This window comes from Coptis chinensis, chromosome 8 (genome assembly GCF_015680905.1).
Source record: "Coptis chinensis isolate HL-2020 chromosome 8, ASM1568090v1, whole genome shotgun sequence".
Taxonomy (NCBI): Eukaryota; Viridiplantae; Streptophyta; class Magnoliopsida; order Ranunculales; family Ranunculaceae; genus Coptis; species Coptis chinensis.
The window spans coordinates 37250909-37277104 of NC_141463.1; the positions used below are offsets into that span (position 1 = coordinate 37250909).

At 36.6% G+C, this 26196-nt stretch overlaps 1 protein-coding gene across 3 annotated transcripts; it reads left to right on the forward strand.

The window, feature by feature from the left end:
* Nucleotides 1–7389: 7389 nt before the first annotated feature.
* Nucleotides 7390–25989, forward strand: LOC147481369 (protein CHLOROPLAST J-LIKE DOMAIN 1, chloroplastic-like). 3 transcript variants are annotated; one of them, XM_086577032.1, is made up of 10 exons: nucleotides 7390–7611; nucleotides 7915–8011; nucleotides 8109–8213; nucleotides 8320–8397; nucleotides 9641–9696; nucleotides 10274–10331; nucleotides 24259–24384; nucleotides 24512–24607; nucleotides 25414–25480; nucleotides 25622–25989. In XM_086577032.1, exons 1-7 carry the CDS (start codon nucleotides 7505–7507, stop codon nucleotides 24331–24333), a joined length of 576 nt encoding a protein of 191 aa, XP_086433158.1. In that variant the 5' UTR covers nucleotides 7390–7504; the 3' UTR covers nucleotides 24334–24384; nucleotides 24512–24607; nucleotides 25414–25480; nucleotides 25622–25989. The 3 variants fall into 3 exon arrangements, with proteins under 3 accessions (XP_086433158.1, XP_086433159.1, XP_086433157.1); XM_086577031.1 differs by having other exon boundaries at nucleotides 7414–7611; nucleotides 8302–8397; XM_086577033.1 differs by lacking the exon at nucleotides 8320–8397 and having other exon boundaries at nucleotides 7407–7611.
* Nucleotides 25990–26196: the final 207 nt, after the last annotated feature.

Consider the following 26196-nt stretch of genomic DNA (forward strand, 5'->3'; position numbering starts at 1 on the left):
CGCGTGTTCGCAAAATCCGACGTCTTAAAATAACCATGGGAAATATTGAAACAATCTACGGGTTTGTATAATGGAGTGTGAGGATGGAATTTAGACAACTTTACTAAAAAGAACCAATGGTGGTGGCATCGCCAAGATTAAGCTCTCAAATATTTAGATTTTTTGTGGTTTTCGGAGTTTTAAAATTGTTGGGGTTGGTGGTGGTAATGGTTTGGAGAAGATTTCGGATTGATTTAAATGCTTGGCGTGGGTGTAGTTAGGTTTTCTTTTTCTTTTTTTTTTTTTTTTTTTTTTTTTTTAATTTGGTTAGGTTGAAAACTTTGTTAATAGCGGTGGTGGAATTAGAAATCGCGATACAGTTTGTTTTGGGAAGGAAGGGGGCACAGGTGCGGCGCACGTGCGCGCGAGTTGAGGCCCAAGCCCAATTCAAATTCCGACAATTTTCGATTTTTCGCGTAACTTCAAAATAACATTGCCGCTTCGTTACCGGTCTGATTTTTGCGAATGAGCGATGGAAATGATCAGGAGAGGATTTTCAATCCAATGATCCATAAACACTCAATTCCAACTGTGGGTGACATATAAGAAGGTGGGAAAATGCCTCGAAGTACGTGTGTGACGTAAGTTATGCGAACGAAAGAAATCCTAATTTATAGATGGTGTCAACCCGAACGAACTACGATTAACCGGCGTGAGCAACATAAAAAGGAAAGTTTGAGCAATCCAGATGGAAAGACCGACTGCCCACCCCCAAACAAAATTTTTTTTTTTATACAGAATAGTTTTTAGAAAATTTGTTTTAAATGTGGGTCTTTTAAAGTCAGATTCCCGAGACTTGTTAGATTACTATGATTTTATTTTATTTTTTTTTTAACAAGAAAAATGAAAAACAATAAGTACATAATTCACATCATAGAGGAACATGACTCAAAAACTGAGAAAACATGCAAGAGTGGAAAACGTGAATTATGTTAAACGTGGACTTAGGATCCGGTACTTACAGCCACACACTCCATAGGGAGGCCCGGTTACCTGAATGGTACACTTACCACTATATGGAAGTGAAAGGAAGTACACCAAATGACAAAGGTCAGTCCTCATAGACAGGGTCCTGTAAATGGACTTCCTCTACATCAGGGGACAGAAGCTCGTGAAAATGTTTTAACCGTTGGCTATTGACTTGAAAGGTATTGTTGTCCTTGGGATTTACCAAGGTGATTGCCCCGTAAGGGATGACTTCAAGAACTTAAAAGGACCGCACTAACGAAGTTTTTAGTTTCCCTGGGAAAATATGTAGACGGGAGTTGTAAAGCAAGACCTTTTGACCGACCACAAACACTTTGCGCAAGATTTGCTTATCATAAACACGTTTCATGTTATAATCCTTCGCGAGATCGTAAGAATTGCTACGGATTTCTTCAAGCTCATTTAATTGCAACTTGCATTTGACACCCGCCTCATCAATATTAAAATTAAGGCTTTTTATAGCCCACAGAGCACGGTGCTCTATTTCAACGGGCAAATGACAAGGTTTTCCAAATACAAGTCTAAAGGGAGACATACTTATAGGAGTTTTGAAAGCAGTCCTATACGCCTATAAGGCATCCGATAGACGCTTCGACCAGTCTTTCTTATCAGGATTTACAGTTGTTTCTAAAATCTTTTTGATTTTCCTATTAGAAACTTCTACTTGTCCGCTAGTTTGTAGATGATAAGGAGTTACTACTTTGCGTGTAACTCCATACTTTTTTGCTAGGGATGCAACAACTCTGTTGCAAAAATGTGTTCCACCATCACTAATGATGGTTTTAGGGATGCCAAAACGACAGAAAATATACTCCTTAATAAAAAACACAACTGTCTTATGGTCATTGCTACGGCAAGCCATGACCTCTATCCATTTAGACACGTAGTCCACGACAACTAGAATATAAATGAAACCGTGGGAAACAGGAAAGGGACCCATGAAATCAATGCCCCATACATCAAAAACTTCTACCACCATGATTAGATTTAATGGCATCATATTACGCTTCGTGATTCGCCTCAGTTGTTGGAAATGAATACACATTTTGCAATGCACTTGGGCATCCTTAAAAAGGGTAGGCCAATAAAATCCACATTAAAGAACATTAGTAGCTGTTTTCATACCACTAAAATGGCCACCACACTCTTTGTCATGGCAGAATGATAGAACCTCATTGTATTCCCACTGGGGAATACAACAACTAATAATCTGATCCGCGCAATACTTAAAAAGGTAGGGCTCATCCTAGTAGTATAGCTTAATTCTGGCCAAGAATTTCTTACGTTCATTTTTTGACCAATTATCAGGAATAATATCAGAAGCTAAATAGTTCACAATGTCAGCATACCATGGTGTAGAAAAAATAGCATACAGGTGCTCATCTGGAAAAGCGTCAGGTATGGACTCAGAATCACTATCCTCGTCATTTGTAAGTCCAGATAAGTGGTCGGCAACAATGTTTTCAACCCCTCTTTTGTCCTTTATTTCTAATGTGAACTCTTGCAGGAGAAGAATCCATCGGATTAGTCTCTGCTTAGCATCCTTCTTTGCAAGAAGGTACGTAAAGATTGCATGGTCCGTGTAAACGAAAGTTTTAGAACCAACCAAATAAGGTCGAAACTTATCTAGAGCATAAACGATAGCTAAGAATTCTTTTTCCATAGTTGTATAATTCTTTTGAGCATCGTTTAAACTTTTACTAGCATAATAAATAACAGTGAAATTATTATCTAGTTTCTGTCCCAAGACAGCACCAACAGCATAATCACTAGCATCACACATAAGTTCGAAAGGTTTAGACCAATCGGGAGGTTGTATAATGGGTGCAGAGGTTAATGTGGCTTTTAAAGTTTCAAAAGCTTGTTTGCAGTTATAGTTGAAATAAAAAATGGCATCTTTTAAAAGTAAATTAGTCAAAGGCCTAGCTATTTTTGAAAAATCTTTTATAAAATGCCTATAAAAACCTGCATGGCCTAGAAAGGCTCTAATATCACGGACAGTCCGCGGTATAGGTAGTGTCGCTATCTTCTCTAGTTTGGCTTTATTTACTTCGATGTCATCACTAGATACAATGTGACCTAGGACAATGCCCTTTTTCACCATGAAATGACATTTTTCCCAATTTAAAACCAGACTCTTCTCTTTACACCGGTCAAGACCTTTTTGGGTTCGGATGCACTTCAGTGAAAGAGTTTCCATAGATAAAAAAATCATCTATGAAAACTTCCATAAAGCGCTCTACCATGTCATTAAATATATGAAGCATACACCGCTGGAAGGTATCAGGAGCATTACAAAGGCCAAAAGGCATTCGTTTATAGGCATATGTTCCAAAGGGACATGTAAAGGTAGTTTTGTCTTGGTCATCAATATCAATAATAATCTAAAAATAGCCAGAGTAGCCATCCAGAAAACAATAAAAAACATGACCAGCTAGATGTTCGAGCATCTGATCTATAAAGGGTAAAGGAAAGTGATCCTTTCGTGTCATAGCATTTAAACGTCTGTAATCAATACAGATTCTCCATTTCATAGGACCTTGTGTGAACACATAGTCACCCTTAGCGTTACGTACCATCCCCCAATTTCTTAGGAACTACATGAATGGGACTTACCCATTCGCTATCGGAGATTGGGTATATGATACCTGTATCGAGTAATCGTAAGACTTCTTCCCTGACCACCTCTTTCATGGCAGGGTTCAAGCGATGCTGAGGTTCACGAGAAGTCTTCGCGTTATCCTCCAAATGGATACGATGAGTGCAAACATTAGGGTCAATTTCCTTAATGTCTGCTAGAGACTAACCAATCGCAGAACGATGTTCCCTAATTACCCTAATCAACCGTGCCTCTTCATCAGCAGATAACAGAGAAGATATAATTACCGGATGACTACCATCCGGATCAAGTTGAACATACTTCAACTTCGAAGGAAGAGGTTTAAGTACCGGGGTAGGAGGAATGTCGATAAAGGCTGCTGGAGGGTCCTCATCTTGAGTAGTGAAGACTAGTAGTTTATACTGGGAATATATATCGGTCTTGTATATGATCTGACATCTCAACCTAATCCTTACAATATCCGTAATATTTCAGACCACAGTTTCTCCAAGAAAGAAGGTCTTATGTGATTTTACCAATTAGGACCTTATTGTAGACTTGTAGAGTGTAGATAGTCTCGATAGAGAGAAGCAGATTTGAATCCTTACTTTTTCGACTCCTTACTTTTTTTATAACCTTAAAAGAATAAGAATGGCATTGACAATTTCAAACGTGTTACAATGCCCTAAACCGCACTTGTCTCAAATAAATTGTTTTAAAGGAACGTCTGCTTCAAATATTACCTTCTCACGTGTAAGGTAAAAACACTCTATTCAGAATTTTAATCATTTTTTAGCTCACTTAAAATTACCATCTCAACACTTATATGTGTATGGACATTTTTTTTTTACTAAAGCGTAAAAATTTGATTATGTTTTAGCGTGGTATACATTGATTGATGATAAATGTTTTATTATGTATGTTGGTACTCGGAAAGAAGTGTTATTTATGCTTTTGTTTAAGCCTACAATTATCTTGTTTTTACTTTTGAAGTAATGTTTGTCATTACCTTGAAGAATGGTTTTGTTTATTACTTTGGTAAAGTTGATGTTTTTTGTTTTTTTTTAAAATCTGTGTAGGGACTCGACAAATACGAACCATGAAGAACATTTTTTGACACTTGCTGCATATGTTTTGGTGCAACTGCAGAGTGAGAGCTATGTAATAAAACAATTTGTAAAGTTTTACGCGTATTTTGTTGTATGTATTATCTTTTTGAACTTATAAAATGTAAATTGTTATGTACTTTTGTGGAAAGATGGTGTTGTACATCTTAGTTTTTTGTAAAAGTTTGTACATTTTATTTTTTTGTAAAAGTCGAAAGCAGGTATGACGTGGAGATATGATTTAATGTTGAAATTGCAAAGGAGGCTCTGTCAAAATTTTAGATGGTGTTGTACATCTTAGTTTGTTGTATGTATTATGTTTTTGGATGGTGTTTTACAAGTATAACGTGGAGATATGATTTAATATTGAAATTACAGAGAAGCTTTGTCAAAATTTTGAATAGTGTTATACATCTTAGTTTGTTGTATATATTATGTTTTTGAATGGTGTTTTACAGGTATAACATGGAGATATGATTTAATATTGAAATTACATGGGAGACTATAAAAAAAATAAAAAATGGAGAAAAAACGAGGTTGATGTATAGCTAATTTGATTTTAGTCTTAGTAATGTGTTGTGATATTTGGTTGTTTTAGACTTATTTTGTTTGTTTTAGGCTTATTTTGTTAATATGTTTTTTGGAATTCTTAAATTTGTGTTATCGTATGACAATTTAAGTTGTGGGACTTTTAAGTATATTGTTCTAACATAGCTTGAAAATTATGTCAGAAAATATAATATTTTGAAAGGCTACTTGAATCATAGATTATTCATGATATAGTATAAAAAAAAAAAAAAAAAAAAAACAACATCAACAACAACAACAAAGGAGTAATGATGTGAAATCCAATTGATTTTTTTCATTTACGAATATAAAATATTAAATTCACTCTCTGTCAGAACCTTGATTGCTACTTGCATGCCATTAGAAAACCCGACCTCGTGAGGCAGTTCCATAGTAACTGTGAGCATACTTTAAAAGAGAAATTTGATGAGGCGTTTACGAGATCCCCATGTGAAAATCGCCTCGGTTTATCTCTTGCCATTTCACTTAGTAACATTTCAATGGATTCGGAGTTAGCATTGGCCTCTTCTTTTAAAAAATTCACAGCTTTGAAATTGTCAATCACTTTCCTATTAATAGAAGATAGTATTTCAATATTTTAACTAAACATGGTTACGTGGTTTGCCTAATCTTTTATCTTAACATTTTGAGTTTTTTTCAAAGTCTTTTAATTTTAGTCCAACTGTGGTGATAAAAAAAAATTTCAAAAGAAAATTTATAATTAAATAATAATTAATTTAACGAGTGACATTTTTATAATTAATTAAATTGAAAAAATATAATTTATAATAATTATAATTAACGAAGTGCTATGCTCCGCTCACGCCCCCACTGCAATGCAGTATACTAGTAGTTTATACTGGGAATATATATCGGTCTTGTATATGATCTGACATCTCAGCCTGATCCTTATAATATCCGTAATATTTCGGACCACAGTTTCTCCAAGAAAGAAGGTCTTATGTGATTTTACCAATCAGGACCTTATTGTAGACTTGTAGAGTGTAGATAGGGATGTCCAAACAGGTACCCGACCCGGTTCAAACCCGATTTTTCGGGTTTTGAACGGGTATCAGGTTACCCGGGATCGGCCCTATTCTTTACGGGTCAGGTTCGGGTTCAGATATTTGTTGGATACATGTGACCAAACCCTATCCTAACCCTATATTTCAGGTGCCCGTCGGGCTCGGATTCGGGTTTCGAGTATGATAAAACCCGAAATATATGAAATAAAAGAATATTAGATCTCTTCATCAGGAACGTCATTTTCAGTTATTAGATCTCAAGATCTCAAGAAAAACCTCTTTTTCATCCAATTAATCAAAAGCCATCTTCTTTTATTAGATTTGATCTGTTTAACTTTAACATCGTAAAGCCACCCAACAGTCATAAAAGATTCAAAGCACACATGATTGCATTTTTTGAAAAGCAGAAGAAGACAAAAGTAGACCAAACAAGGCAAGCAATTTCAAGACAATAACTCAATAAGATTGATGGCTTTTTGGGAGTTTCGGCTTCTTGTGGTGGTGTGAATCCGACCTGTTGATTTGCTCAGCCTTGGTGACCACATTTAGAAAGAGATATTTGAAGAGGTGCTGTAAATTTTCTGAGTGAATGCAAACTTAAGAGCACCATCAAACCCACCAATCTCTTCATCAAGAATGTGTGATTGAGTTGTCTTGTTCTTGGGGAGTTGTTGGAGGGAAGAGGGAGAAGAGTAGTTAGGGTACGGTCAAAAGTAATTTGTCTTGAAGACCAAAAGTAAATAGTAATGAGCAAAAGACCAAAGTTTGTTGAAGATAAATATAGATAATAAATGAAATTTAGAGCGGTTAGGAATTATGGTCTGGTTCGGGTTTGGGTTTTGGTAAGGCATTTTTATCCTCTATAACCGGATTTTGGGTTTGGGTTCAGTTCGGATATGGTTTCGGGCTTCTTAACCCTTTTAACGGGTTTAGGGCCAAATTATCGGGTCGGGTTTGGGTCGGTCCGGGTTTAAATAGTGTGACCAAACCTGACCCAATGTATTTGGGTTTGGGTTTGGGCTTGGGTTTTGTTGGGCTCGGGCAGGATTCGGTGCGGGTTTTTTTTGGGGTTTCGGGCAGAATGGACATCCCTAAGTGTAGACAGTCTCGATAGAGAGAAGCAGATTTGAATCCTTACTTTTTCGACTCCTTACTTTTTTTATAACCTTAAAAGAATAAGAATGGCGTTGACAATTTCGAACGTGTTACAATGCCCTAAACCGCACTTGTCTCAAATAAATTGTTTCAAAGTAAAGTCTGCTTCAAATGTTAGCTCCTCACGTGTCAGGTAAAAACACTCTCTTCAGAATTTTAATAATTTTTTAGCTCACTTTAAATTACCATCTCAACACTTATATGTGTATGGACATTTGTTTTTTCACTAAAGCTTAATACAATCGTAAAAATTTGAGTGATAAAAAAGTTACAAATTAATTTTTTTTATGTTTCAGCGTGTTGGACATTGTATACATTGATTGATGATAAATGTTTTATTATGTATGTTGGTACTCAGAAATAAGTGTTATTTATGCTTTGTTTATGACAGGGAGTTTTGAGTGATTGACTATTAGCAGGGTTTTGGACTTTACAGGTTTCCTAGAAGACATGTGCAAAAGCTTACGGTGATTTGTACTGCTGCGTCTCCTTCGGGAAGTTCTAGTCCAGATGGTGATTCTAACCCGTATGAGGTGAATTTGATAAAAAAAAACAAAAAAAGAAAAAGATATTTGCTTGGCATTTGCCTTTTCTTGCTGATACATTTTTATTTTTATAATTTTTTTTAAGGTTCTTGGGGTGAGTCCCGTAGAAGGATTTGATACGATTAAGACAGCGTATTCAAGAAAACGCAAGGAAGCAGAGAGAAGAGGTGATGAAGCAACTGCAAATTGTGTAAGTTAGGTTGGGTTTAATGCTTGAGTGTAGTCCATCGATTTGCATTTTGTAAGTACAAATGTTGATTTGATTTTAAGATTTTTAGGTACATTTGTCTTTCCAGATAGAAAGAGCATATGATAAAGTTATGATGGCACAACTAACAAATCGAAAGAAGGGGCTTACCTTTGGATCGTTTAAGGTGTTTTCTGACACAAACCTCTGTCATTATTATTATTATTATTATTTTTAAATTTGAACTTTTCTAAATAGAAGTTTTTGGAGAAGGTTAATGCAAAGCTGAACTTTTCATCAGACTTTCGGGTACCCTTCGGATTAAAAAGTTTGACCTAAAACCGAAAATACAGGGCCTAATTGACAAAAACAGGGTTTTACATTATATATAAGATAAGTGTGGGATTGGTCGAATAGTGAGTACTTCATTTCACCAAATAAAGTACTTCAGTTTATGTAACTCCGTTAAAATCTTGCTTGGCATTTGAGATACTGATGTCATATTGTTTTGTATTGATATTCCTTTCCTCTGGTACACCTTGTTCTCTGCTACATGCTTTTATGACTAGCAACAATCCATCTGTTTTTCTCATGCCAAGTGCGTCTGCGCACTTCTTTGATTTTATTTTCCATTTGTCTATTAGGTCTTTGTTTTTGGAATTGGTTTGTGTTGTAGATCAAATCTTCTATTTCTTTGGTGAAGTCGTTATGTACATCAGTACATGTGAGATGTTTTTTTCTTTTAATATTTTGAATTGTTTTATGGGGTATGATATTCTATTTAATGGAATCTGCTCTAGGATCGCTGGTGCCTCCCAGCCTTCTTAAGCAACTCCAAAGAGAAAGGCTGTATTGGTGCTACTAATCATTTTTTTAAAGAACTCCAGTCTTCTTGAGTATTTGCTATTGTTATTTCCTAAGTTACATTGACACGGACACATGTCCGTATCTGACACGGCGAAATATCAAAAACTAAGTTATAACACACACAATATGTGTCCGTGTGCGTCCCACACGGACACCTGGATATGTATCCGACACAGATTATTTTTGAAATATGGCGTGTCCATGTAACATAGGTTATTTTGTACTTTGTTTAATTTGAAGTTCCAAACCTTATGGTTGCTGGGTTTGAAGACTATATATTAGGATTTTCGGTAGTATGGTTTATTCATCATTTCTTGTTAAACTCGGACGTAGGAATCATCTAAATCGCTGGTCGTGGTTGGGTAAGAATTTCAGGGGTATTTGATAATGCTGTTCTTTATCTTCTTTTTTGGTTTTGTTATTTGTCCTGAAGATTTAGCCCCCCATATGTAGTAACTTATCTCTTCTAGGAATCATATCAGGTGCTATTATTACAATAATTTTTATGATATATCCTAGCTTTTGATTTTGGTTGATATAATATTTGGATGATTGTGATACAGGTCTCAAAAGACATCAAGTATGCTGACAAGCAGCCAATTGTACCCTGGGGACCAAGGTATGTGTTGAACCCAGTGTCTTATATGCATGTGTGTGTATCAGTTGGCGACTTGATTTCAACAATTGTATGAGAAATTAACATTATTTACCATAGGATGAAAGTCTAAATTTTACACTGAAACTCAACTTTCTATGTGGCATTGGGTGTGAATAGAACCAAAACATAATTTAAAAAGTTTCTGACTGATTGATTAAGATGGAGGTAAAGAACACAATGCAGAACTGCAGACGCACTATGTTCATTGGATCGAAGAGGAACAAATGGGCCCCTTGGATATTTTATAGAAACAGTTTAACAATGAGTCAATGATGTGTGTCAGCTTTGAAAAAGGGTGTCCATTGCCTTCATACTGACCAAAATAACCAGATAATCTGGTACACAATCCGACCAAAGAGTGTTTCCATGTATTTAAACACAGGTATAATTGAGGTTTTCAACTCGGTGGGTTCCTAAAAAATGGGTGTCCTTGTTCTATACAAAAGAAGGGTCTACCTACTTAATGTTCCTACACATCCTCGCTATTCACAACAGCATGGTGATACTTTTGTTTTATAGTTTTACTTTTTGGTTGCAGGTTTACCAAGTCCAGTGAACAAGACATGCACATTAACTTCGGAATCTCTGCTCTATTTGTAAGCAATCAACATCACTTTGAAAATTTAAGTTATTATTTAGTTAGTTACCACAAATCATGGTTAGACTACAAATATCATCCACTTGACTTCAAAGATGTCTATCATTCTTTTCCATATAATCATGTCTTACTTTTTCATTTTATCTATGTTATTTATTTTCCTGACTGTGCACAAGTATGTTTGGTTTGTCAACACTAGCTAGGTCGAAGAATAAATTTGGCCATAGGACTTGTCGAAACTAAATATCGTAAGTATCATAATTGAGAGTTAAAATCTAACCAGGAAGAGGGGGTAGTAGACATGCCTTTCACCTCTAGCTAAACTACCTTAGCAAGGCACTAATGTGAGCTCTACAACCCAAGAGCCAGCATCACTCTCCATAAGCCTAATCACAGTACAGTGGTGTGCCTTAAATAGTTATCCAGTCGGTCCCTTTCCTCTCAAATATCCTCTTAGTCAATTCCTTCCATAATGCCCATATAATTTCTGTTGAGAATTGCAAATGACAACAAATTACCAATAGAAAAGCATGGAATAAGGTTGGATTTCAAAGATTGTCACTAAGTAAGTTTAGACACTTACAATGTCAAAATCGATGTGTGGTAGAAGACTTAATATGGAAAAACCATTTCCACTGGTAACATTCACAACAATCTTTTTTCCTTTTATATCTTGCTATACAGAGAACTTCGTTTTCCAGGAGATTTGAGTCCAAAACCAGTGCTTATGATCTTTTTCTTTCGGGAAATTAGTGACTTTAATATGTAGTTGTGTTTTTTTGTTTGATTGCACTACTTGGTTTTATAAATTAGCGTGCTTCCTGATTGGGGAATTTCTGTCACCAAAAAGAATCTTTATAGAACGTTTTTCTTACAAGAGCTTCTAGCTCAATTGGTTGTGTACCCCTCTCCTCATGGTAGAGGTTGCAAGTTTGAATTCCGTTGGTTGGGGTTTCTTTCTTGTGTAATTATGTGATGGGCCTTTGGGCCGGCCAGGTGAGCCTTCGGGCTAGTGACAGGGTGCTGCTACGATAGGTGGACCATGGAGCGAAAGCAAGCCTTCATAGACAAGGTGGAGACGGTTGGGTCTACACAAAATGGAGCATCGGCAAGAGCCTTCGGGCTAGGTTCCCTTCGGGGTTGATGAGTCTTCGGGCAATGTAAGCCTTTGGGGTTGATGAGCCTACGGGCTAGGGTCCTTCAATCTTTATAGAATGTAGCTATGTGCAAACCTGATTTTCTTCTCTGGGTCTGTTCTTGTGAATAACCATCAGCAAGATAGGGTCAACCAGTTCTAAGAATTTCGATACATGTAGGGGATAAATATCTACTATTTCATCTGGTGCTATAGGTGAAACGCCCATATTAGGTTTGGCCTCATTTCGTGTCACATAGGTTCGAGAATATGCATTAATTCCATGAACTCACCTTGAAGACATCATGATTGAAGTTACATTGAGCTCGCGGATGGTGTCAATTTCATCTAATCACATCTAAGGTACGTATGGCTTAGATGACCTTAGGTTTTTGGAGAAGTATTTATTTTCCTTGAACCTAAAGATTTTTTATTCTAAATAAAATATGTCCTACTGTGTTGGTTCTAAAGTTACATGGGTTTAAAAGTAATTTCATAGTAAAATAGTAGTGGGCTTTGGAAACGTGTTTTTTTTTTGGAAAAACAGAACGTGGGTTAAATTGAGAAAACCAACTTGGTTTTCAGGAAGTTTTTAAGGAGAACGTGAATAGTGGTTTTATCTTTTTTTTTTTTTTCCTGAAAAAATTGTTCTCGAATCTCTTGATATTTGATGAGATATTTGCATTCATTGATTTTGATTGATTTTCATATCTCTTCAAATTGTGTTTTGAATCAAGTTTGTTTGATAAAAGAAACACTTCTCCACTTCTTACAAATCGACTTCTTGTTGCGAGAACTCGTGGTCTATTTGTTGTGAAGAATTCTTCCCAATACTTTAAATTCAATTTGTGATTCCTGTGAGAGGAGGATTGTTCTTTCACCTGCGAGAGGGGAAAGACTTGGGGACTTCGAGCATTACGTTGAGGAAAGAAGATGGTGAGTTCATGATTGAGATAATGCATTTCTCATTGTGAGTATCTTCGATTCTATACATGTAAAACTTGAAGTTTTGTTCTAGTGTTTTTTCCATTACCTGAGATAGGTAGTGGCGTGGGTTTTTCCTTGTGAGGGGGTTTTTTGCCACGTAAAATATCATTTCGTTGTGTTCTATCCTTTTTAGTTATTGCAGTTTAAGTTTAATTTTTATTGCAATTAGTTGATCAAATTAATTAAAATCTACTGCAAGTCTACCGAGGGAATTTCAATTGGTATCGGAGCCAAACCACTTGTGAGGGTTTTACGACCTAAGTGGTGATCCTAATTCCCCAGGAGAATTTTCAATGGATTCCGATAAGTTTGGTACTGCCAATAAGCCTCCCTTGTTTGATGGGACGAACTTTCCTTATTGGATAGCTCGTATGGAAGCTTTTCTTCAAGCCCTAGGAGTAGATGTTTGGTTAGCAGTTGAAGAAGGTTGGAAACCTCCAACTGAACCTGTAGGTTCAGGTGCCGCTGCTGTGATTTCTCCTAAACCTAGAAACAATTGGAATGATACTGAGAAACAATTGTCTGTTTATAACAGTAAGGGTCTTAGTGCTATTTTCATGGCCTTGAATCCCAATGAGTTTAGGCGTGTCTCAGCTTGCAAAACCTCGAAAGAGGCATGGGATAAGCTTATGATTGCTCATGAAGGCGATGGTCATGTTAAAGAGAAGCTTGAGTTGCTTACCACCAAATTTGAGACCATGAAAATGGATGACAATGAGTCGTTTGATGATTTTTTTATTCGTTTACAAGATATCATAAATTCTAGCCAGGCTTTGGGTTTAGTGTATAATGATGTTCAAGTAGTTTGCAAAATCTTGAGGTCATTGCCTAAGAGTTTCAGGTCTCGCAAAGATGTTATTCAAGAGGCACATGACATCAAGTCCATGTCTATGGAAACCCTTGCAGGTAAGTTGCGAACTTTTGAACTTGAGCTTGAGTTGGAAAATCCTCAAAAGAATAAAAATTTAGCATTCAAGTGCTCAAATTGTGATTCTTGTTCTTTTAAGGATGTTGCTAATGTAGAATTGACTCACTTATGACTCTTTTGATACTAGGATATGCGTGCGTGCGATCAAGAGCTGATATAGAGTCGCTTTGCCACACTAACTCTGTAGAGGCGACTGAACTTGAAACCACCCCCCCAGTTTGATTGTATTATATTGGCTATTGTTCCATTCAAGGTCAAGAATGATTATTAGGCTGAGAAACTAGACATGACACTAACTTGAACCACCTCAGGGGTAATTTGGACAGAACCTCCCCATTATTTGACAACTTTCCAATATTTTTTGGATCCTGTTAAAAGGCTGCACAGACAGTTCTCATTCAATAAATCCGGTAGTGATTTGCACAGAACCTCTAAACTCATTCATCTAAATGGACTTAAATATAGAAAAGCACCAATTAAAGCAAATGAAATAATAACAATATGTCAGACTTCCACCAGTGGTTTGAATGAGGACATCATACCAAAAAGAGCACCCACAAAAGTATGCAAGTACAAAAAAAAAGTAGTGAAAATACAAATAACATTGTTGACAATCATAACTCTTCCATAAACCCCATCCTCATTCGCCAATGTCAAGGTCATTATTGTAAATCCCGAGCCTTGAGGAAACTTCATCAAAGAAGTATGTAATTGTCTGTTTTAAATTCATTAAATAGAGAGTAGGAAAGACTATATATACTGAAGGGAAGAAGAAATTGACAATTTAGAAGTGAAACAATAAACGATTGTATTCACCTCTAGACTCTCCTCATTGAAATCTTATTCTCGTGGGCCCAAATGTGCAACAGAAGATGTGAAGTGAAAAAGGTTCATTGCACTCCTGCAAGATGTATCGCAAAAGTTTTAACGAAGTGGCAACCAAATGTTTTGTGGACTGAGTCCAAGATGATAACTATGGTCATTTCTACAAATACTTAATTTTTCTCAACTTAACCTTTATTAGCAAACTCATATCCTAACTTCTTTTGAGTGTAATATTGGACAAATAACCACCAAATACAATACAAAATGAGGATAAACCGAGGATATACAATTGATATAGATGGTGAAAATACCTTCTTGCCAAAATAGGCCATTGGGGTAGTTCCATAAACCTTAACTTTCAGTAACAACACTAATAAATCAAAGAACAAACAATAGCCTTTGAAATGCTACCTGCACTAAGATACACAAAAAAGTACCATAACCAAATCAAAACTCAAATCAATCAAAATTAATATTTTTCAAAAAACCCAAAACCAAAAAATAGAACCCTTAATAAATAAGCAAATAAATACCTGTAACAACACCAGAAGAAGCTCAGACTAAACCTTTACATAGAAGAAAACAAATAATTCATCTTTGGCTAAACGATTTTAAAAGGAACTGAATCTTTACATGGAAAATCAAAGAGATTGAGTTATAAGAGAAGAGATGTTACCTGTTTCACTTTACCTGAGAATCAGCAGAGATTACTAAGTTATAGTGATTGGCCAAGGTCCCATCACCACGTTCATGGATGAAACAAATTAAACAACACAATCAGTAGAGAAAGAGCAGGGAAGGAAAAATGAAAAAAATGAAAATGAGCATACCTGAGAATCAACAGAGATCACTAAGTTTTGAAGATATGAGAATTGAAGTTTCTTCGTTCAGCTAAAAACCATATAAACAGACGTCACCATTTAGTAGGAATTGAAATAGATTTGTACATAACTATAAAATAACTAACCAAGGTGTGCAAACAGTTCTTCAACATAATCTTCGACAAAATGTAAATACACTCCCAACTCGCCAAAACCTACATAATTTGAACGAAGCAATGTGCATAAAACCTTTGTAGACTATATTTTCGCGAACAAATGCGGTTGTATGCAAGTTGTGTTGCATTGGTATCGGTGCGAATGTCCGATTTAGACCGGTACATAGATTCGACACGGCATGGTCTAAAAAAATCAGATTCATGGACACAGCTAAAATTCAATATAACTTAAAATTTTCTTATTAAAGAAATTATATGACAAGAAGATAAGTAAAGTTTTGTATTTCTGAGATTTCAATTCTAGTATTTTATCTATCTTATTTAAGGTACATTATCATCCCCTGCCTTAATCTAGAAGTATCGGTGTTGTATCCGAAGTCGTAGGTCCGTGTCACCATGCCAAAACAGGACTCGACACAAAGGAAAAAAATAAACAAGCGGACTATAATTTTCAGTTCGGACAAGAGAGGTGCAATCACTGCAGTAACATTTGATTGAATGAAACTCATTTGTTGATAATCTCTACACCTCGGTTATAACTTAGTCATATTGGTAGCATTTCACTTCGTCTCTATCCCCTATTCATCGCCTACATGATAGGTCATATGCAAAGGAATTGGTTTATTAATGCAAGTATGAGGAGGTCCACAAGAGAGTGTACCCGCAGAGAAAGTCACAATGTGTAGTTTCTAGAACCAATATACATACTTGAATTTGTATTGATTCCTCAAAGGCGGGGAGCATTGGTTTTCCATCTACAGTGACTAAAATTCAAAAAGAAATATTAGTAATATAAGTATCAATGAGACAATTAAATCAAGTAACATATAAAAATCATACAAATTACAAGAAAGGCAACCCAACACGTGATAGCCTCTATGGAGAAGTAGAACACAAAGTGAAAAGGGGTCGTGCTAACTCTCTTATGTGAGGCGTGGTATATTAAATTTACTAACACGTAAATTACATTATGTAAAAATATAAGCAAATATAAGCAAGCCTATATGGAGGATATAGTTTGATACCTCTTCAACGCACTAATTTGGGAGAATTTTCAAATTAAAAGCGGATACACATCAAGCACGTAATAGCAACAATAAAACAGAGTGAACAGGACATATAAATGGCAAACAAAAGGTTTACTCAAACGCGTTACACCTCGTTCAAGTAATGTCCGCTAAATGCAACAAAGAGACCTATAAAAGTACAAAGAAGCATTTGTTTAACAAGTGGGGAGTATACTTAACATAATGCCAAATTGCCAATATGGTAAAAATAAGAGTAATGGGTGAGATATTTATATATAACCATTTGGAAGCCACCAGAGTCTGTAAGCAATGCTCTTGGCCAATGCATAAATTTGTGAAGACCTCTGAGTCCATCAATCAATTCGTAGTAGGACGGCGCCAAATGGCATGGTATGTATTTCCAAGTATATTATCGGCAACCAATATCTTCGAGCTGATTTGTCGTTAAACCTTTTATTGTACCTATAGGATGTGTTCATAAAATAAGGTTTTCAAAAGCTAAGAGGAATAAATTTGCGTACAAATTACAAGAAACAAAAGATCGGGAGAGTAAGCAAGGTTAATTCTTTCTCCAGAGGGGGGAAGCAGATTATGGAACTTACTTTTACTTTATGGGGAAACAGTTAGCTCTTCTGGATATCTGCAACCAATTGAGTCGCGGGTTCTCGACAAGATGAGAAAAGGGGTGGGAGTGGGTGGGAGTGATGGCGGCGGTTAGGGCAGATGTTGGAAGAGAGATTAGAAAAGAAGATCTGATCTCATAGATCAGACGTTATGGATGGAAGTAACATATCAGGCGGGAGTCGTTCTTTTTGCCATGTCACAACTTGTTAAAACACAATGGCAACCATTGGATGGAGGCCTTGCGGGCCCCAGACCATTGCTTTTTATTAGATAAGATTGACCACGAAATTGCTCTCATCACTCGTGATTTTAAAAGACTTTTGAAAATGAAACAAACTGGTTTTAGAAATCAAGGGCAGGTCCGTAGTCATAAGACCAGACCTCATGACAAAACCAATACTGTGTCTAATAAACAGGCAATTGATCTCTCAGGTGTTCAGTGTTATAGGTGTAAGGAGTTTGGTCACTATGCCCATAACTGTAAAAATCCTAAAAGATATGTTGAGACCAAGAAGGCTAATGTTTGTCTAACTTGGGTTGATAGTGATGATTCTGATTTTGACGATTCCCAAGATTTTGTTTCTGCTAATTATGTTGCTTTTATGACTAGTCTTGGTAGTCACTTTAAGGATGTTGATAGAGTTAGTATGTCTAGTAGCCATGATGATGTTGAAGATGATTCTATTGTTGCTACAAAGGATTGGGCTGAGTTGTATTCCATGGCTGCATCTAAGTGTGTCAAACTTGACAAAGCTAACAAGAGTTTGCTAGTCCAAATTGATACACTTAATGCACAAATTTTGCATGCTGCTGAAGAGTTTTCTACTCAATCTGAATTGTTTGAAAAGGAAAAACAACAACTTCAATCTAAAATTGATTTCCTCCAGGTTGAGCATAATGTTGTTGAGGAGAGATATAAATCAGCTTTGACTTCTCTTGAGAAATCCAAAGCTGACTTAGTCTCTACTCAACACAAGCTCGAGGTTTTCAGTAATGGTTCAAAACAGCTTGACCAGATGCTTGGTGTAGGCAAACCAAATGCTGATAAAAGGGGTTTGGGATATATTGAGAAAACTAGTACATCGTCTAATCCCTCTTCTATCACCACTTTTGTGAAAGCAAAAAATCCAATAGTTTTGCCCTCACCAAACACTAAGAATAAGAATAATGTTGTTGAAATTCCTTTCACAAAAGCCTTTTGTTAAGCTAAAATTTTCTTCTGGTAAAAGGATTTTTACTTGTTATGCTTGTGGTAGGAAGTGGCATCTTACTTCATACTGTTGGGGAAATTTTTATAATTATCAAGATCCATATTCTTATGAAAATGGTTATTGGTCTCCGTTTGTGCCTTTTCAACAGCATGTATATCCTTATTATTCGTCTCCTTCACATGCTAAGACTAAGTCGATTTGGAATAAGAATAAGAGGACGACCAAAAAGAGGAGTGTGAATCAAGCATCACCTCTCATGCAACCTGCCCCACCACGTGTTAAGAATCATGTTTCTGCACAATCTTATAAGGCAGTTTGGGTGAGGAGAGATGATATTGGTCCACAATTAAAGGGCAATGTTGCTGTTACTGTTCTTCATGCTTCTAGGAAGTCCACTCGGTGGTATTTAGATAGTGGATGCTCACATCATATGACTGGTGATTCTACAAAGTTTCACAACTTAATTCCATTCAAAGGAGGTAATGTCACTTTTGGCGACGGTAGTCACTCACAAGTCATAGGCAAAGGCACCATTAATGGCCTTGGGATTCCTACAGATCAACAAGTTCTTCTTGTTAAAGGTTTGAAAGCTAATCTCATTAGTATTAGCCAACTTTGTGACAATGGTCATATTGTCGGGGTTTTCAAAAGATAAATGCATTATTTCAAACTCTAGTGGACGGTGTGTGATCACGGGAACAAGAACTGCCGATAATTGTTATGCAATTTATCACGAGCCCTTGTCAAATAGGTGCAATGTAGCTAAACTAGATGAGGTTAGGTTGTGGCATCAACATTTGGGACACATCAATTTCAAGGATCCGGATAAGATCACTAGAAATGAGTTGGTTAGAGGAGTCCCAAGCTTGGTAGGCTGAGAGATGTTGTTTGTGGACCTTGCCAGATAGGTAAACAAATTAGAAACCCACACAAGAAAGTCACGCATGCTACCACCACTCTGCCCTTGGAATCATGGGTCCAATGCACACTGCTAGTTTAGGGGGTAAGCGGTATATTCTGGTTATGATAGATGACTTTACTTGTTTCACATGGGTTGCTTTTCTTAGAGAAAAGTCTGACACCTTTCTTGAGTTTCAAGGTATTTGTTTGAGAATTCAGAATGAAAAGGACACTCAAATCACACACATACGTAGTGATTGTGGTGGTGAGTTCAAAGAAACTGGTGTGATTGAGTATTGCATTGCAAATGGCACTTGGCAAGAGTTTTTACGACCCAAATGCCGCCTCAGCCGAGAATGGGGTGGGTGAGAGGAAGAACCGAAGTTCTTCAAGACATGGTCCGAGTTATGCTACCTAACAAAGGTCTTGCTAAAGATTTTTGGTAGGAGGTCATCCCACACCGCTTGTTACATTATTAACAGAGTTTACCTTTGCCCTGGCACTTTGAACACAACTTATGAGCTTTGGTATGGAAAGAAACCTAATGTTCAATACTTTCGTATCTTTGGTAGTCCTTGCTATGTGTGTAGAGATCACGAAAATCTCTCGAAATTTGACACCCGAGGTGATAAAGGTATTTTACTTGGGTATTCTTCTAATAGTCGTGCTTTTAGAGTTTACAATGAGCGCACTTACACTATTATGGAGTTGTATAATGTTGTTGTTGATGATACTCTTGTGCTTGCTCCGTGTAATGATGCTATTGTAGATGATGGTGTCTTTGATATGAGTCCGTCTACATCTGTCTTTGTACCTCCGTCTAGTGCGCCTGCTGCTGCCACATCTAGTAGTAGTACACCTAGTCATGATTCTCAGACTCACATGAACTCTAGTATTTTGGATTCTCCTCCCAGTAGTGTGCTCACTAGTCCCAAGTCACTAGTTCTACACATGCTACACCTGTTGGGGTTGCTGCCCCTTTGGTTTCTTTTGACCATGCCTCAACCAGGGTCCAACAACACCATTCAGTTGGTGATGTCCTTGGTGATTTGAATGCTGATTTGCAGACTAGGAGCAAAATAAAAAATACTGTTCATTATGTTTGCTATGTTTCTTTAATAGAACCCAAAAATGTTACTGAAGCTCTTAATGACGAAGATTGGATTCTTGCAATGCAGGAAGAACTAGGTCAGTTTGTCCGTAGCGATGTTTGGTACTTGGTTCCTAGGCCTTTGGATGTTAATGTTATTGGTACTAAGTGAATTTTCAAAAATAAAACTGACGAGTTTGGTACCATAGTCAGAAATAAGGCCAGGTTGGTTGTTCAGGGGTACACCCATGTTGAGGGTATTGATTTTGGATGAGACCTTTGCTCCTGTTACTAGGCTAGAGTAGAAGCATAATTGACAGCTTACTGTATCTGATGGCGAGTCGTCCTGACATTGCTTTCAGTGTTGGTGCTTGTGCTCGATATCAGGCTAAACCTAAAGAGTCACACTTAGTTGCTGTAAAACGCATTATTCGTTATGTGTTTGGGAATTTGGATTATGGTCTTTGGTACCCTACTGAGACTAATTCTGAGATAGCTGGGTACTCTGATGCAGATTGGGTGGGAAATGTTGATGAGAGAAAAAGCACATCAGGTGGGTGTTTTTATGTTGGGAATAGTCTTGTTGTGTGGCAAAGTAAAAAACAGAATTCCATTTCCCTGTCCACAGCCGAAGCTGAGTATATAGCAGCTGGAAGTCGTTGTGCTCAACTTCTTTGGATGAAACAGATGCTTCATGACTATGGGATTCAGCAAGAAACCATGACAATTTTCTGTGATAACACTAGTGCCATAAACATAACAAAGAACCCTGTTCAACACTCTAGGACTAAGCATATAGACATTCGTCATCATTTCATTCATGAGCTAGTTGAACAAAAGGAGATTAGTGTGGAGTATGTCAAAACTGAAAAACAGCTAGCCGATCTGTTTACCAAGCCTTTAGATTCCCTTAGGTTTGAATTCCTTAGGACGTCTATTGGTCTTTGTGTCATTGATTGAAACTCCTTCACAGAATCATACCTAGTTGCCTATAGTTCTTTTTGTCTCCATGGTTCCAACTCTGAACTAGTTTATGTTCCTTACATTGTTTGTCAGTCTTCTGTTCATTCTTGGTCACAGCATGTTCAACACTTGTTTTGTTAGGCATCTTTTGTGTACCAGATCTATAGTTAATATTTTTGTTCATTTGACACACTGGTTAATTGATCATGCCTAGCCATTGCACCAACATAAAAAAGAAAAATGTATATATATATATTTTTGCTTGGTGTACCCATGACGTGATGGTATTTTTGTGCTTAGGTTATTTTTCAATGCTTTATATTGATGATTTTATACCATCTGCTTTGTATAGGCGGGATTCATTTTTAAATTAAAAATCATCCGATACATTGATTTTTGGAGTCTGCTGGGTGTATCTTGCGTAGTTCTATCATAGTTAGGATCCATGTTTCACGCCCAACACACTCGTCCACATTTTTTGATGCTTGGTCTAAACTAAGTATTGTGTTTTGTCTATCATCTTCTGTTTAGCATATAGCATGGTTCACGATGATAATGATAAGTTTGAGCCGGAAAAGAAAAAAAAAGATGAAAAGTACATGTTGCAAAACAGTGCAAAAAGATGCAGTCAAAGCCATGCCACCTCAAAAACAGAAGTAGGTCAAATGCACAAAAAGAAAAATGGCTCAAGTGTTAAGACCTTGTATCCATGACATTTTCTAAACTTTAGTTGGTATGCTAAACACTTCTTAGCTAACACTAATCATCACTTTGTGTGGATCGAGGATTTCCTGTGCATCTACATGATTCTCACTACGTGTGAACTTATGCGTGATTTGTTTATGAGTAATGGAGACTTCAATGTCTTTTATGATTCCATTTTACATTGAATCTCGCCTATATGATGTGATTTGTATAGTCTTTTCAATACTTTGTATTGAACTTTCAACTTTGTCGATCATATCTCCTGGTTGGGTTAACTGGCTTTGACACTTATGCATAATTCTTTGATTTTATCTTTTATTTAAGGCTTGCATGATCATTCCCCAATATGTTATATGACCATTACTATTTTCATAGCTCTTTCTCAAATATGATGCATCTATAGACTGAACTTGCATTGAATCACTTTTCATTTTTTTGTTTCAATGCATTCACTTTGTCTGAACACATTACTAGTTGGTTTAGTAATGAAGAATACAAATCTCGATTTTATTGGACATTGAGTATGGTTTGTGCTGTGTTTTTTTTTGTGTGGTATTGAGTGTACATGTCCGCACAGTTTTCTGCCCCCACACACCCCCACACTTGTTGATAACATGGTTTTCTGCTACCGAATGTGTGGTTTCCTGCAGCATGCTTATTCCATAATTTTTGCTGTGTAAATGTTTTATGTGGTCATGGACTAGTTTGTAGAATTCTTCACCTGCAGCTACATGTTTTGTTTGTTCATGGTTCTATTAGTGAGGGGGAGTTCTGATTCTTGTGAGCTGAACATGCATCCCTACTTGTGTCTTTTACGGGGAGTTCATTTTTCGTTGGCTCGGTCTGATATTGCTTCCGCTACTTATCTTTCACGTTGCATTTGATTGTTGTGTGGTACTTACATTCACCTTTTGTCCTTTCGTGACAAAAAGGGGGAGATGTATGTGTTTGAGTGTTTATTTTATGTGCAGGTCACTGATCTTATTGTTTCCGGAATTCGGTTCTGTCAAGTATTGATGAAATTGTACTGAAGAACTTGTATGTTTTTTTAAGTCCATGTAATCAAATTTGTCTTTAGGTTAGGAAGTCTGGAGATACTATTTGTTTGCATGCTTTGTGAGGTTTTGTCACGAAATGAGCCAAAAGGGGGAGATTGAAACGCCCATATTAGGTTTGGCCTCATTTCGTGTCACATAGGTTCGAGAATATGCATTAATTTTATGAACTCACCTTGAAGACATCATGATTGAAGTTACATTGAGCTCGCTGATGGTGTCAATTTCATCGAATCACATCTAAGGTATGTATGGCTTAGATGACCTTAGGTTTTTGGAGAAGTATTTATTTTCCTTGAACCTAAAGATTTTTTATTCTAAATAAAATTTGTCCTGCTGTATTGGTTCTAAAGTTGCATGGGTTTAAAAGTAATTTCACAGTAAAATAGTAGTGGGCTTTGGAAACGTGTTTTTTTTTTGGAAAAACAGGACGTGGGTTAAGTTGAGAAAACCAACTTGGTTTTCAGGAAGTTTTTAAGGAGAACGTGAACAGTGGTTTTACTGACAGTTTTTTTTTTCTGAAAAAATTGTTCTCCGAATCTCTTGATATTTGATGAGATCTTTGCATTACTGATTTTGATTGATTTTCATATCTCTTCGAATTGTGTTTTGAATCAAGTTTGTTTGATAAAAGAAATACTTCTCCACTTCATACAAATCGACTTCTTGTTGCGAGAACTTGGGGTCTATTTGTTGTGAAGAATTCTTCCCAATACTTTAAATTCAATTTGTGATTCCTGCGAGAGGAGGATTGTTCTTTCACCCAAGAGAGGGAAAGACTTGGGGACTTTCGAAAGCATTACATTGAGGAAAGAAGATGGTGAGTTCATGATTGGGATAATGCATTTCTCATTGTGAGTATCTTCGATTCTATACATGTAAAACTTGAAGTTTTGTTCTAGTGTTTTTTCCATTACCTGAGATAGGTGGTGGCGTGGGTTTTTCCCTATGAGGGGGTTTTTTGCCACGTAAAATATCATTTCACTGTGTACTGTCCTTTTTAGTTATTGCAGTTTAAGTTTAATTTTTATTGCAATTAGTTGATCAAATTAATTGAAATCTACTGCAAGTCTACCTAGGGAATTTCAATAGGTATGCCAGTCACTTTTGTTTGGCATTGCAGCATGACTAGCATCTTATTCACCTTTGTCTTGTTATTTTTTTGAACTACATTCTAGGTTTTCTCCTTCCTGTAAATGATGAAAATGGGTTAGATTCTATTTTTGAAATCAAGTGCTTCATTTGTATCAAGACTACAGAATTTTTTATACTGTGTTCTATTAGGAAAAATATGAATGTCTCAAATATGACCGAGTGGGGGCACAGTCCGGATCTCTTAATAATGTCATAGATTTCCGAGAGAACAAGTATATTAGCAATCCCTATCTAGACCATTTCCAACAGCAATTATTATTAGTTTTTTAACTTTTTCTCTGTACAATTTACGGGTAAAATAATTTTTCCTTGATTTATGTAGACGGCGTGGATAGTGATCAAACGGAGTGCTGAATGGAAGCCTATGCAGTTTTTGGCTTTTATATTTGTCTACTGAATATTTGAGAAGTTGAAAGCTTCTGAACCGCAAGTCTCACCCACTTATACTGTGAGTTAGGCTGAGCGCCTGATGCTTTAACATTCACAATCTGTTCCAATGAGTTTAGTTGATTCCCTAATCCTTCTACATAATTACTTTGGTCATTCAGTTCATTTGCAATTTTTATTGGCTACAGGAAGAAGGCGAGGATGACGGCAAAGGATTGCGTATGGGAAAACGCTTACTTTGTTCCCTGGCTCTTGTTTTTGGCTCCATTGCTATTTCATCCGTGGTATGTGCTGTTGCTTTCTGTTTCTCTTTGGTGCTAGAATACCTCCCACACAATGATAGTTTGGTTAGTCTAATGCAGAAGGTTTCCCGCCCCTTTGGTATATTTTTATTGTTGAAACACGACTCGTTCACTGTAGGTCATATGCTCAGACTCATTCAATGTAAGGTCATAGGGTCAGATGATTATCCCGATTGCTTCCAGCATCAAAATTTCATCAAAACTTTTACGTTAACTCTATATCTAATGCTGGCAAGAATGTAGTACATTTTAGTATTGCTTGAATAGTTATTTTTTGGAGTGTCCAACTCAAAACCAATTGGCGATGAATGGAGATGCCCGGGAACTTCTATGCTATACCACAAGGCTTTGAACATCCCATGTGGGACTATACTAAACATCTCAACAGCTATGACAGTTCAGTTATACATTTCCCTCTTTACTAGTGGTCTAATTATTAGCTAATGTGTTCATTGGTGTCTTTGCCATTTGTATGACCCTCGCTAAGCTAAGGGTTATCTCCATTGGAATTTGCAACTTTGAAGCCGTAAAATTATACAAATTCAAGTAAATGAATTATAGACCAGGATTTTCAGTGAATTCTAACCCATGGTTAACCCCTAGTTCTCGGTGTTACTTAGACCTTTACTTGTATTGTTACTCTTTCAACAACCATTCTTTCTATTCAATTACATAGCTCTTGTCATGAGCCGATTTTTATTCATTGTTAATTCTTTTTTGCTTGCTTATGTTCTACTCTTGTTCTAATACTTGTACCCTTGTTTCTTTTCTACGAATTAAAACAACAGGGTTTTAATTCTCAACTTGATCGAGTACTTCGGCCAGTACATACCTGTCTTTCTCTACAATAATCAGGTAGCGGTTCATATAAAATTAATGTTGAATATTACAAGCATGTCATACACTATTACTGTTCACTTGTGTACTAGCCAAGCTTGCATCCTTGTGGATTCTACTTCGTAGTTCTGGATCTGACGAAAAGTTTGTGTGGTACAGGAAATGTTTGTCACTGCTTCAACTGCTGTCATGCTGTACATTATGGCATCGTTTTACAGATGAGCACTGTCTGCGGGCAAACAACTTGGCATATATTTATCGGGAATAGGTTTTCTCTGTTTATATCTGCTCTCAAATTTTGCCAAAATAGAACTCTCCAAATAGAAAACAATGCTTCGTATTTATTTGTTACTTTGTTATATATGAAATTTTGCAAGTCATTTTCATCATGTGGTGCAATTGGAAGCAGAAATGATGTGCATTTGTCTAATGGGAACCTTTGGATTACTGAACCGTGGTAACTGTGCAAACTTTTAAACTATTTTCAACTAAAATGTTCAATATAACAAAATGACTTTGATTGGATTACTATGGCTTGAATGGGAGCATGAACCTGCTTTAGAAAAGGAAACAGGGCTGCTGATTGCATGGCAAAAACTTGTAATAGAACTAATGAGGGTGTGGAATATAGAATAGGGCCTTTGGAAGAAAGGTTAAGTGTAATAGTCCAGCAAGATGCTCAAGGGTATGTATATACAAGAGTTTAATTCAATACAGGTTTGGGTCAACCTAAC